This window comes from Rattus norvegicus, chromosome 15 (assembly GCF_021556685.1).
Source record: "Rattus norvegicus strain SHRSP/BbbUtx chromosome 15, alternate assembly SHRSP_T2T, whole genome shotgun sequence".
In the NCBI taxonomy this organism is placed as follows: Eukaryota; Metazoa; Chordata; class Mammalia; order Rodentia; family Muridae; genus Rattus; species Rattus norvegicus.
The window spans coordinates 81,472,340-81,485,119 of NC_141548.1; the positions used below are offsets into that span (position 1 = coordinate 81,472,340).

Genomic DNA, 12,780 nt, shown 5'->3' on the forward strand with positions numbered 1-12,780 from the left:
ATACCCAGGATCTTAACATAACTTGACAACTAGATCACTCACAAAATATATGTTAATTTTTCCATGCCGTTAAATCTGATCTTACCTGTGGTTCTACAAGGGCCATGCGGATTTTCTGGTGTTGAAGATTTGATGAATCTAATGTGATTTTCACTTTAACTTTATCAAACACATGGAACACTGTACCTTCTATTCTGAGTGAAGGTATCTTGAAAAAAAAATAGAAAATTTTTTCTTAAACTTGAATATCAATTCTATTTCTGATATACATTCCACAGCAATTTAAATGTAAAATATTAGCTACTCCCCAATTTAAAAGGACATGAAGATGGAAACGAAATGAGACAGGTTCTAGAGAGAACTGGAGGGGAGAAGAGAAGGGGATATCATCAAGATATATTGTATCCATATAAGCAAGCACCTAGTATTCCATTGACAAACTGGTTAAGCTAATGGTCTCAAATGCTGTCTATTTCTGTGCACACTTCAGCTTGTCACTAAGGAGGTCCTGATAGTGCGTTCATTCATCTCAGTGAGTCAGCTGTTTGTGGTAAAGGAACAGAGCATACCCTTTATTCTCTTAAGAAATTTAATTTTAGTAAGTTAATGAAGTTGAAGATGTGTGAGATAACATACTACAAGTAAACTGAAAAAAAAAATCCTTGAGCGACACAGGTATTCATGCAATAGAAAAGAATGGCATTTGCATGAAGGAAGAGTTACTGGGATGGCATTTGTGAGTGATACCAAAGTTCAGCTGATGAAATGTGGAGTTTCTGGCGTGTATTTTGAGACTTGGAATATAAGTACAGAAGTTTTAACAATTTATAGCTATGGTTTGCAAACTGGTAAGAAAATATGCCTTTCTTCCAAAGACTGAGAAGGATCAGCAATACCTTACCTCATCATCATAAGTAAGGCGTGGCTTTGGTTTATCTTTTTCTTCAAAAAAAACTGTACCTTCTAAGCCATACTTTGGAATTAACACTACAATTGCATTTTTTCTTACAAAGAGAATATAGGCTTCTTCGCTTACTATTCCTTTGCTTTTGAAAAACAACTGTAAAATAACATACAATCTTGTTAGAAGTCTTATTTTGAAATTCAATACAAAATGAACAAAATTTCCCACCCTAGCACCACAGACAAAAGACAAATACCTGTGTATGAAAAGCTACTGACGCACGCTGGGCATACTGAGCCATTTTATGCCGGAAATTGAGGTTTTTACATATATCTGAAAGCTTGTGTTTGTCCGTCAACTCTGGATAAGTACAATCAGCCCCAATCGCCACAGCTAATAGCCGATGAACAATTATGTCTGCATATCTACATACAGAAGATGGAATAATGACAATTATACCTCATATCTATATACCGAAGATGAAATAATGATGGCAAATTAGTTCTAAATTTTTATTTAAAAATTAACCTTTAAAAAAATCGGTTTTACATTTGTACAAAAAAACAATACCTTCTGATAGGAGAAGTGAAATGTGTGTATATTGGGGAGGCTAAGCCATAGTGATGAAAGTCACTATCCATCCCAGAACAGAAGTAGACAGCTTGCATCATACAGCGAGTGGCCAATATCCTTAACAGAGTATTCAGGTATGGGAAATCAGGACATTCAGCCCGGTCCAAAGAGTCAGCCAAAGATTTGGCTGTATCAGTCCGAATTTCCAAATTCTGTCAATTAAAGGAAGAGAAGCACCAAATGAAACAATTCAAAATCAGTAGTATCCTCCCTCTTTGCCTCCTCCCCACTGTCCCTCTCTTTTCTCTTAGAGACTTGGTCACACTACGTAGCTTTGGATGGCTGGAACCCAAAGTGGTCAGCCTGCCTGTCTCCCACGTACTGGGATTAAAGGGATACAACACTAGCACCCACAGCCAGAATTAGCGCCCTATCTTTAAAGTAAGAGTAGACCAAATACACAGTGTTTGTGTACAGATAGTATGAACTCATACATTTTGTTGGATAACTAGGGGCACTAAAAATAACTTTATAGATGATGATTATTTTGTGCAATATTAAAGCTTCAAAAACCTTGAATGCATGTGAAAGTATCAAGACTTTGGAAAAGTTCCAAGGGAGAGGAGGACCTGCCATTTCTTTCTCATACCCCAATTTATGCTTGCTTTGGGGGGGGGGGGGAGAATAGCCCCGCACAGTTTCAGTACGTCTGGCTTCTTCTTTACATACTTTCCCTCACTGTAAGTACAAGAGAGGACAAGTATCGAGCTGGGCCAGTGACACCGTGCTGTGTCCATCAAGCTCAGCTGCTGTATTGCAGCTTACAGGGAAAGACACTGCCTCCCCCCATCCCTGTTTTCACCCATGTGTTAGTAAGAAAAATAAGACAATCAGAAAATCCCCTAATATACAGTAACCAGTGGAGCTGGGAGCCTGGGCAGTATTGATGGATAGGTGTGCTAAGGGCACTATAAACCCGGCGACTCATCATGCTATTCGAGTAATGTCCAGGGAGACAATGCTGTTGTTACACGCTTGCAATAGGAGAAAAGGGCCTATATAAGATCTGAGGAAAACCAAAGTAAGCTAGGTCATGCCAAGTCTAAATATGATCAAAGTAAGGAAAGAGAAAGGGAGGAAGGATGTCTAATGGTCAGACAAATGAGCTTTAAAAAATGCTCTTAAGTCTCGCCAACAGGCTCATCGTATGGAAGCATTCTCTCAACTGAGGGTCTGACCTCTAAGATGACTGTCGCTTGTGTCAAGTTAACAGAAAACTAGCTAGGACACCATGGTAAAGATATGGAAGCGCACGCTTGTCTGAGCTACGTTAAACAACTTAGTTTAAAACACTGGCTTCAGGAGGACTGGTACTCCTCATGGACATAGAGGATTTAAGGTGTAGTGGTGTCAATGTGTATGTAGGAAGAGATGTCCTCACCTCAAGTCACAATTTATTAATATAAAAAAAATAACTAGTTTATTTTACAGCAATTGAAGTTTTATTAAAACACAAATATTAATTTTTTCAGTATAATGTACAGACTATAATACAAATACATCTTACTTTTCAATCTTTACCTTGGACTTAGCGGCCTTAACAAGAACTTCATAATTGGAGGGAGGTGGGGCTGGATGTTTTCGAAGCAAAGCATGTTCAGAAAACTCTTCATGAATTTTTTTTGCAACAGAAATATTAGCGAGTAACATAAATTCTTCCACCATGGAATTTGTTTCTCTGTCAGTCAGGAACATCATTAAGTAAGGAAAGAGAAGCTGAGATAGTTATCACATGTATTCACAAACTAACGTTTCTAGTGATAATGGAAACACTTCCAATGTAAAAACATTAACATGTAACACCTATATTATTAATGCCTTATGGTTCTTTAATGTCTCAGCTTCTAACAGTCTATTAACTCTGTCTCTCCTGAAAAAATCCTATGCTAGGATCTTTTCAAACTATACTCAAAGGAAAAGTGGAAGCTCTACTAACTTTATTAGCATAAATACAAAGCCAACATCTTTACTTCCTCTTACAGAAAAAGAACTATGAAAATAAACTTTCCTGGGAGAACTAAAAGGTAGTTCACACATATTATCTCAACTCCCCCAATTTTTACTAATAAATCAATAATATATTTTCAATAGCTAATTTGGATGCTTATCTCTGGTGGGCATTCTATTGTAAATGCATGTATAAATACACTAGCAGACAACAGACACAACTGATCTCTAAGAGACAGATGTGCAACATTCTCTTCATAAAGATCATTTTTAACGGTAGCATCAAAACTTCAATTCAGCTTAACTTTTCAATTCTTAAAACAATTTGATGCAACTTTATTATAAGTTCTAAGCTAGTTTAATAAATGATCTGCAAAGTATATCTATGTTTCCTTTCTGTAGAATCACTGAAAACACAGGATTAATTTTCAATCATATTTTAATTATTAAAGTAAACCATTCCTTGACAATATTTCTAAATTATATTAACTTTTAAACTATTAGGAAGCCTTCTATAGAGGAAAATCCAATGACTGATTTCAACGTCTTTAAGTTATATAAACAGCAGTAAAATCAAAGTTAAGGATTTAGCTCTTTTCTCCCTTCCTCTCTGTCGCCCCTTTGCCCTGCCTCACACTTCCCCCACAATAAACCTCTCTTACATGGAAAAAAAAGTTAAGAATTTAGCTTCAAAAACTTTACATTTTCTTAAGACTTATTTTTTTAATTATGTGCATGTGAGTGTGTGTGTGGGAGTGTGCATGCTGGGAAACACCCTTGGGTTCTCTCAAAAAAAGCAGCAACTTAAGCAATCCCTTCAGATGCAAAGCTACGGTCCCCTTCGCATCTCTGTATACTCTATTACATACTTAAGAAATTAACCACTGAAGTCTTTTATATGACTATTATGACTCAAATCCTTAAAGTAAATCAAGGCAAATCTGAACTCTTTCTACTATCCTATCTTAACTTTATATGAGAAAAGCTAAAAAGTAAGACCATATTTACTTCATAGCTATTGTAACTGTAACAACTGTTTTAGGCATAAATCTTAGTATCTACAGTAGACATTACGTTTAAACGTAATATTTAATATCTATCTGTAAACAGTCCAATACCTCAGCTCCTTGGTCTGCAGGTCAATTGGGTCGTGAGTTTCACTGTCCATGTGAAATCGAATTTCTGGAGAAGAGAGTGTCAAAGCCCTGAGTAAAAATGAAAGAAATTAGTCAGGGGAGCCAAGGGCAAAGAAAAGATTCTACAAGTAACTCCTTTAAAACAGAAAACGAGTATAGAAGTATATAAGAGTTTTTCTTAGGAAGATTTTATGACCATCTACAAAGTTTCATGCTTGATTTTAATATAAAGCGTAACTCATGTTTTTATTAAGCTACAAGAAATATGCAACCTTGGGCTGGAGAGATGGCTCAGCGGTTAAGAGCACCCGACTGCTCTTCCAGAGGTCATGAGTTCAATTCCCAGCAACCACATGGTGGCTCACAACCATCTGTAAAGAGATCTGATGCCCTCTTCTGGTGTATCTGAAGACAGCTACAGTGTACTTATATATAATAAATAAATAAATCTTTAAAAAAAAAAAAAAAAAAAGAAATATGCAACCACTTTTTTTTTTTCAGTTGCTTCAAATTCAACTATTTAAAATTACCAAGTGGTACTGTGCGTGTCTCCCCCCATTTTTCTGAAGAGACATTCTGGCTTCAGGATGTTCTTGGATACCTGATCCATGCACACAGAGCCTACTGATCACAAATAGAAAGTATGTGCAGGAATTGTAAGCACCCTTCTGAAACATCTAGGTTCCCTTCAACACCGATATGTAAACGGTACCTAAAAAGTTATCCAGACAAGCAAAGTCCATGTGTGTTTATGTTCTCTCTCTGTTTTTGCCTTATTGGTATGGAATCAGAAAATGGAGAAGTTATTTGTTTTGGGAAAAAATTCTAAAGCTTGGGCTTTCTGACACTGGCAAGGCAAGAAGCTGGGGTCATCTCTGGTAACTGGCAGGAGCGTACTAATTTGCATTCCAATGGTTTAAATGAGATAGCCCTGATCAGGCTGGTCATATTGTGAGCAGAAGAGGTCTTTCCCCAGGAGGTGAGATGGAGCAAGGCTTTGGAGAACAGCTTCGCTGAACTGGTAGGTCAGCTTTCTCTAGATTTTTGTGATCTCCCCAGTTCTGGCATAATTCCTTAGGGCTTTGGCTATCTTCTGGTAAGTCATGGATTTCTGGTTGCCTTTTATTTTCCCACAAAGTTCAACGAATTTTTCTTTGTTTTTTGATATAAACTGAAAGACCCCTTTGGCTTTGACAACCCACTAAATACAAGACACCATCTCCGAATTGCACAGGGATTCGAAAAGGTATTCAAATCGCCAAAGCGTCCTCCTGCCTCTTCCTCCCTTTTTCTGGGAGAAGGGGGCTTGTACCAGCTGGCTTCCAGCTATGTTCTGCAGGGATTGATGGAAGCTTCCTTCCAAAGCAACTACTTTTGTTTTTAAAGCAGCTAAAAACAGACAAACTGCCAATAATTCCCTTTCTATGGCAAACAAAAGTACTGTGACGGGCAGTGTTGGAGAGGACCAGAGCAGCTTACACAGGCTAGTGAGAGAAGACATACAAGGAACCACACGGAGACTTCTGAAACAACCACCATTGAAACATCGCAGGGACCGATGGCTATTCCAGGTAGAGCTGTAGGTCTGAGAATATACTGTGCTAAGGGTTATTTATGTGTGGATCTTTGTGGCTACCTTCTCCTTCGCAAAGGTCACAAGGTCACACACTAAGGTGTCTTCAGATGTGCTGCTACTTTCGTCAAGTGCCTGGTTTCTGGCTTTGCTCTTTCAGTTTTGTGAGACGGGCTCGCTTTTAGCTTTGGGTAGAGTGGGACTAGTTCTATAGAGCAGCTGGCCTAGACAGAAATCAGACATCACTTGCCTCTGCCTGAGTGAATGGATTAAAGGCATGTGTCACTAGGCTGGAAATAATTTTAATAAGGTTGGAGAATCATGGAGAGTATGTTAGCTTTATACTTAAGTGACAAGATTGCTTACACAGCATCTTCACTCTGGCTAAAAACTGTCTGCATGCAAAAACCTAATCAGTAAAGAGTTACTCATTTCATATTTGGTTATTCAAATATGGTAGTCAATGGCCACACATGGTTGCTTACTTAGCATAATCTGTGGCTAGGAGTATGTAAAAATGCTCACTTGCTAATTAATATTCAGGAATTCATGTTGGCATTCTGTAGAACTAGTCCAGAAGCAGCATCTGAATCACCAGCAAAACCATTTTTTCGTAACTGGTGGTGGCAAACCTAATTACAGCTCCTTTTATCTGCCTTCTTTCCAACAAGTTTGAGCTGCCACTCCTGCCTGTTACGGTAAGGCAAACGGCCATGAAAAAGATCTGGTAAGTCTAGTCTACCAGCTGATTAACCACAGTTCTAACAAAATACACTAAAGAAAGCAAATGCTATCTCAGCACTGTAACCGATTAAAGATGTATTAACAGGTATTTTTAGAACATACCCCTTTTCAATCCTTCCCCTTTTTAGAATTTTAGCTAGTTTATTCAGTCCACGGAGACTAGTGGTAATGTCATCATTCATAGCGGCTGAATCAATTCTCATCTGTGCTTCAGCATATGTAAGAGAAGCCTATGAGAGAAACCGTAGGTTAATAGAATTCTCATGACAGACAAAACACTTTTACTCTTTGACCCATAGTTTGTGTGTGCATGCTTGTGTATTCATGTTAGTACTAGGTCATACATACCACCATGCACACATGGTGGTCAGAGGTAATGTTTCTCCCCTTTCCTGGTTTGAGACAGGGTCTCTCTTGTTCACTGCTTAGTAAGCCAGGAGAGCTGGTCCAGTGGTGGTTCCGGTCTCTGCCTTCTAAGTCCTTACAGGAGCACACTGGGATTGCAGAGATGTATACCACAATGGAAGTGAGTCCTGGAAATCCTACCTTGCCTATTCAGGCTTGCTCAGCGAGTTTCTATACTCCCTACTTCTAAACTGTATTATTTTATCTCATATTTCCACTATACAAATATCCACGCTTTCAGGAAGCCCAAAATAAGTAACAAGAGAGATCTACAGCAATACTTAGATTTACACCTACAACTTCTAGTTTACTTCACTCAGGCAATCATGTAACCTGAGCAATTCCCATTAAAATAAAGGAAAATGGCAGTTTTCTTAATCCTTCCTTGTTTAAATCAGTATATTTTTAGGTACTACTAGAATAAAACACAAGGCAGGTTCTGACTGTCCCCTAAAATCCTTTCCAAAGGATTATTACTCCCCTACTCTCTGGCAAATAGGAAGAGTCTACAAGTGTTTTAAAGGACACTACCCAAAATAGAGTAAAAATGGTAAAAATTCAAAGCAATCTCTAGTAATAGATAATCCAAATATGGAAATAGCTGCCTCTGCTCCTATTTCTGTCCAGGTGGAAAGACATTAAAGATAAAAGTAGCTTTATAATTAAAAACCACAAACCACATAATGGAGTAACTTATTACAGGCTGAGTCAAGTTTCTCAGAGTACCTTTATCTATAAGGACTAAGAATTCTTTTTACAGAAAAGGGTTTAACATGTTCATAATTTTAATCCATATAAATTTGTTAAAACTATGTCACCAGGGTGGTGGTAACACATGCCTTTAATCCCAGTACACGGGAGGGAGGGGCAGGCAGATAAGAGTTAGCTACAGACATCCAAACTCTGTCTCAATAAAACAAAAAAATTATTGTTCAGAAGATTATTGCCTCAAAATACTCTAAAAATGTGTATCTATAAAGGTCAAAATCATTCCCACATCATTATTTGCTCATTAATAGTGATACTAACTTAGAACTAAAAAACTGTCTGAAAACATCATTACAAGAAAAGCATCTGGCATACATTGGAAAACTATTTAACACAAGAGGAGGATGGCTGTAAGAGAATATAGGGAGAGGTACAAAAATAAGAAAAATCTCGCTCTATTCTGTTGAATATAATTTCAGGTTAGTTCTATTGGAATCTAACTATAATTTATGGTATCCATGATGCACATGCTAAGTTTTCAAACACTAATATTTTTAATTACAATAATCTCAATTTCTATGATTAATGAGTTACAGCATAAAAACCGTTTAGTTGAGGTGTATAGGTTCTAAGTTCCTAAATTTAGGACAATTACTACATAAAGTAACATCTGGATAACATCAATAATTAGGCAAATTTTAAATTCTGAAACAGACTAGGGACTACTATTAACACTGGAAATTTTAATTTTATAGAATCTAACCTTTTCAAAAGTATCTAAGAAATTTTTAAGAGCACAAAAAATCTGAAATGTCAAAAATGAATCATAACACTAACCTTTGAATTAATGACACTTTTGGTAAATCTCGTTTTTAATATTTCAGCATTATGATTCATTTCCCAAATACAGGAAAATGCCAACCTTCAGAGAAAAAGAGATGGTATTGGTTTATGGAAATCAATTAATATAATTAACATGTCACTCTTATCAAAAACAATGCAGAAGTACCTGTCCACGTTGGATCTTAAGGAACAGAGGTTGGAGCTGAGCAGCTCTGGGACCATGTCAATCCTCTGCAAGAGAAGACAAGCAGCCTCAGTTACTCAGTCAGTCAGAGTTAACTACCACCTGCAAGCAGCATGAGTACAGCAGAAAGGGACAGGGTCTGTTCTGCTCAGTGTGACTAGAGAATTAAGAACACGATACAGCTGTAGGAAAAGACACAAAATTGTCACAGAAGGCAGTAAGTGACATTCGTGCCAGTGGATTGAGGTTTCAGTCCCCCTACTTGTCCTGTCAAAATCTGAAATTTCTGGTCCTTATAAGTTGGTACCTGGTAACTCAAAAACCCTTACTGAGATTTTCCTACTGCTAAACCAAAACTACAGTGTTTACAAGGAAAAAAATAAACGTTTGAGCTTTACACTATACTTTGAACATGAGTTTATAAAAGATTACCCTTCCCCTCTTCCCATCTCATCATCCAGTCTATATAAATTCATGGAAACAGTAAAGGATTTTTAATTTTATGTGTATATATACATGATATATATATATATATGCACAAACACAACATGTGTATGCCTGTCACCTAAGGAGGACCACTGGATCCCCTGGAAATGGAGGTACAGACTGTTATAAGCCATCATGTGCATGGTAGGAATTGATCCCAAGTCATCTGGAAAAGCAGCCAGTGCTTATAACTTTTAACTTCTGGGATAGCTCCTCAGTGCCACCCAGCCCCCAAAATCATACGTAATATAACTTGAGTCAGCTGCATTTAAATGTTGTTTGGATCACTAGATAGCAAATTACAATTTTTGTTTTGTGTTTGAGTGTGGCATATGTACAAGTTCATGTATGTAGAGGCCTGAGGTTAACATCAGGCATTCCTTGATCACATTCCGATGAATTTTTTTTGAGACAGAGTCTCACTGAACCTGGACTTCAACAATTTCTATGCTGGTCACTGACTTTCCGGGATTCACCTCTTTGTACCCAGCAGTGCTAGGATTACAGATGTGGTCCAGTTTCTATTTGGCTGTCGGGAACTGAACTCAGGCTTGGGTGGCAGGCACTTTACCAACTGAGCCACTGCTTCAGGCCAGGAAATGCAATATTCTCTGTGACTTAAGACACCTTCGCCCATGCATTTCTTTTAGATAAATATATCATGTATTTATTTTAGACTGTGATTGCTCATGAAACCAAAAGTTCCTGGAAAATCAAACCAATCCAAAATGCAAAGTGATCATTATAAGATTTGAAAGTTAATACATTTACCTTTTCACAAAGATAAACAGTTGTTCCTCTTCTTGCTGATTCTTGATCCAATGCATTTCCTGGCCTGATAAAATGGCTAACATCCGCAATATGAACACCAACCTTAAAGAGATAAAATGAAAAGATGTCACTCTGTATAATTAATAGTAACTTACAATGGGATTTAGATCAGAAGAAATGTAGCTAAACTGAAAATGGACTTGGTCATGGCTACTAATTCAACTCTGACTATATAACTATTGGTTTTTACAGCTATACTTTTATAGTCTGTCCTGGATCAAAAAACAATGAACTCTAGAACTGAATCACATTAGCCAAGAGCGTCGAGACAATATTGATACCTCCAAGTTTCCATTGCTGAGTTCTCTGCAGTGCAGGGCATCATCTATGTCAGTACATCCTGGAGGATCCACACTGCAAACACACAGATGTCTCAGATCTTCTCGGTTTTTCATGTCCTAGAAAATACCATGTTACAAAGAAAAGCAAGAACAGACAACCTGGAGGATACAGTAGCAACACAGCTCTCTGGGAATCCATAAACATGTTAGCTTTCCATGTTACAGACAAACTTGTTCTACGCTACTAATTCCACAGCCTGGAGTGATAAAAGCAAATGATTTGTGTAACACCTAAAAGAGGAGTTATCTGAGAATTCTGAGAGCTGATGAGAAAACTCCAGGAAAACAAGAGCTCGGTGGCCTCCTTCCTTTAGAAACACGAAACTGTTCTTGGCCATGCTTCCATGCTCCTCCCACTGTACAAGATAGGAGTGAGTTTACATTACTCACCACAGCTGGCTACTTATATGCCTCTTTGGAAAAACATGTTTTTGACACATGTGGCTCATCCACTTAACTGCATACCTTACTCGTTTGCCCGTATTTAACCCTCAGAGTGTAAGCTGTCTGATGCTCTGAATAAAGTGGCTTTTGCGTAAGTCTTTAGTCTGCCTCATTTTTAGGCTCCATTCTCCAATGTTCTACTACCTTTAGAACAGTAAACACTAACAATGTTGTGATTAACTAAATGTGGAGGCATGGTTTCTACATTATTTTAAAACATATATGGAAATTAAACTATATCATGGTCAGGTTCCTAGATGCTCAGGAGTCTAAGGCAGGACAAAGATCTAGGGCAGACTGGGTAACTTAGTAAAACCCAACTGAAAATGAAAACCAAAAATGTAAACCAGGGCTAAGGCTTTACTCCAGTGTCAGTGCTTGACACGTGCACACAGGCTCTAGGTCAGTCATCAATACAAACAACAAAGACACAGAAACTCTAGGGTAACATAACACCATCTGTAAAGTCACTAGGAATTACTTTAACTAACCTCCTCAGTAATGCTCCAGGGCATCTTCGGCAGGAAGCTAAGAACAGCCTGGGAAAAGGGCTGATGAGGAACGTCATGCTCAAGCAGCAAAACTTCCGTTTCCGTCTCTTTCTCTCCAACATCACCTAAATTTTTTACAAAGTGTCCCTGAAATCAAAAGGTAGTATCAGAAAGGCACACTTTAACGAATCCCTACTTTACTGTACTGAATCTTCCATCCCTTATGTATCACCTCAGCGTTTCTACAGTTTCCCTAACAACACATTAAGAACAAGCCTTTGGGGGTGGAGTAGTTAAGATCACGGTTGCTCTTGCAGAGGTCCCAGGTTCCCGCCCCAGCACCCATGTGATGGCTCACAATGATCTGTTACTGCACTCCAGGGCTGACAGCCCCTGCTGGCCTCCCTGGACGCCAAGCATATACTGTGGTATACAGACAGACATATGTGAAGGCACAATGCTATACACATTATACAAAACAAACAAACAAACAAGCAAAAAGCCCTTTAGTAAATCAAAAATCTTAAGTGAAAATAACAAAAGGGCCCGATTCTTAGAGCATAATGCATACATTTAGTTCTTGTTAACATTCAATGTAAACTACACTTTAAAAGCAATAGCTTCAAAATTTGATTTAAATTTATTTGACCCACATTATCTTCCATAAAGTTTGTCAGTAAAGGTTTTTTGCCAATTTGAATAAAAGTAGCCACATGACTTATACTGAAATTAGATAAAATTTATCTATGCTACGACTAGGTAATCATGAAATATTTATGTATGTTTAAGTACCATATTATCACTAAAAATCAACAATATTAGTTACAAGATTTTTAATTAAATACACAATAAAATTAGTATTTTAAGTTTACATTTGGATATCTAGAATTTCTGGGCCAACCATCAATAGCGACAATAATTCTCCGTCCTTCTAATGCAGAAGCCTGTCTGGTTTCTATCCGAATTCGTGGAATTCTCTTATCAGCAGGTGTAAAGAGATGTCTTCTTGACTAGAGAAAATTAAAAAAAAAAAAAAAAAAAAATTACGGTCCTGGGATCAATCATAGGTCCTAGCAATGCTATACATTGAGTTACATCCCTAGCTTAGGG

General features: G+C 37.7%; 2 protein-coding genes and 1 pseudogene across 4 annotated transcripts in view; 1 reads left to right on the forward strand and 2 right to left on the reverse strand.

The window, feature by feature from the left end:
- Positions 1 to 11,274, forward strand: part of Bora (bora, aurora kinase A activator) — a 40,227-nt gene extending 28,953 nt beyond the window's left edge. For both annotated transcript variants that reach the window (XM_087585834.1, XM_087585835.1), the window contains exon 12: positions 10,587 to 11,274. In XM_087585834.1, the coding sequence (XP_087441960.1) occupies positions 10,587 to 10,625 (39 nt within the window). In that variant the 3' untranslated portion in view covers positions 10,626 to 11,274. The remainder of the gene's footprint in view (positions 1 to 10,586) is intronic.
- Positions 1 to 12,780, reverse strand: part of Dis3 (DIS3 exosome endoribonuclease and 3'-5' exoribonuclease) — a 29,924-nt gene that overhangs the window by 4,361 nt on the left and 12,783 nt on the right. For both annotated transcript variants that reach the window (XM_087585836.1, NM_001127483.1), the window contains 13 exons: positions 12,543 to 12,680; positions 11,671 to 11,817; positions 10,676 to 10,792; positions 10,335 to 10,436; positions 9,060 to 9,124; positions 8,888 to 8,972; positions 7,040 to 7,167; positions 4,603 to 4,689; positions 3,059 to 3,215; positions 1,475 to 1,689; positions 1,161 to 1,329; positions 902 to 1,060; positions 86 to 208 (listed from right to left, as the gene is read on the reverse strand). In XM_087585836.1, coding sequence (XP_087441962.1) covers positions 86 to 208; positions 902 to 1,060; positions 1,161 to 1,329; positions 1,475 to 1,689; positions 3,059 to 3,215; positions 4,603 to 4,689; positions 7,040 to 7,167; positions 8,888 to 8,972; positions 9,060 to 9,124; positions 10,335 to 10,436; positions 10,676 to 10,792; positions 11,671 to 11,817; positions 12,543 to 12,680 — 1,692 coding nt within the window. The remainder of the gene's footprint in view (positions 1 to 85; positions 209 to 901; positions 1,061 to 1,160; positions 1,330 to 1,474; positions 1,690 to 3,058; positions 3,216 to 4,602; positions 4,690 to 7,039; positions 7,168 to 8,887; positions 8,973 to 9,059; positions 9,125 to 10,334; positions 10,437 to 10,675; positions 10,793 to 11,670; positions 11,818 to 12,542; positions 12,681 to 12,780) is intronic.
- Positions 5,429 to 6,208, reverse strand: LOC148001094 (transcription factor Spi-C pseudogene; annotated as a pseudogene).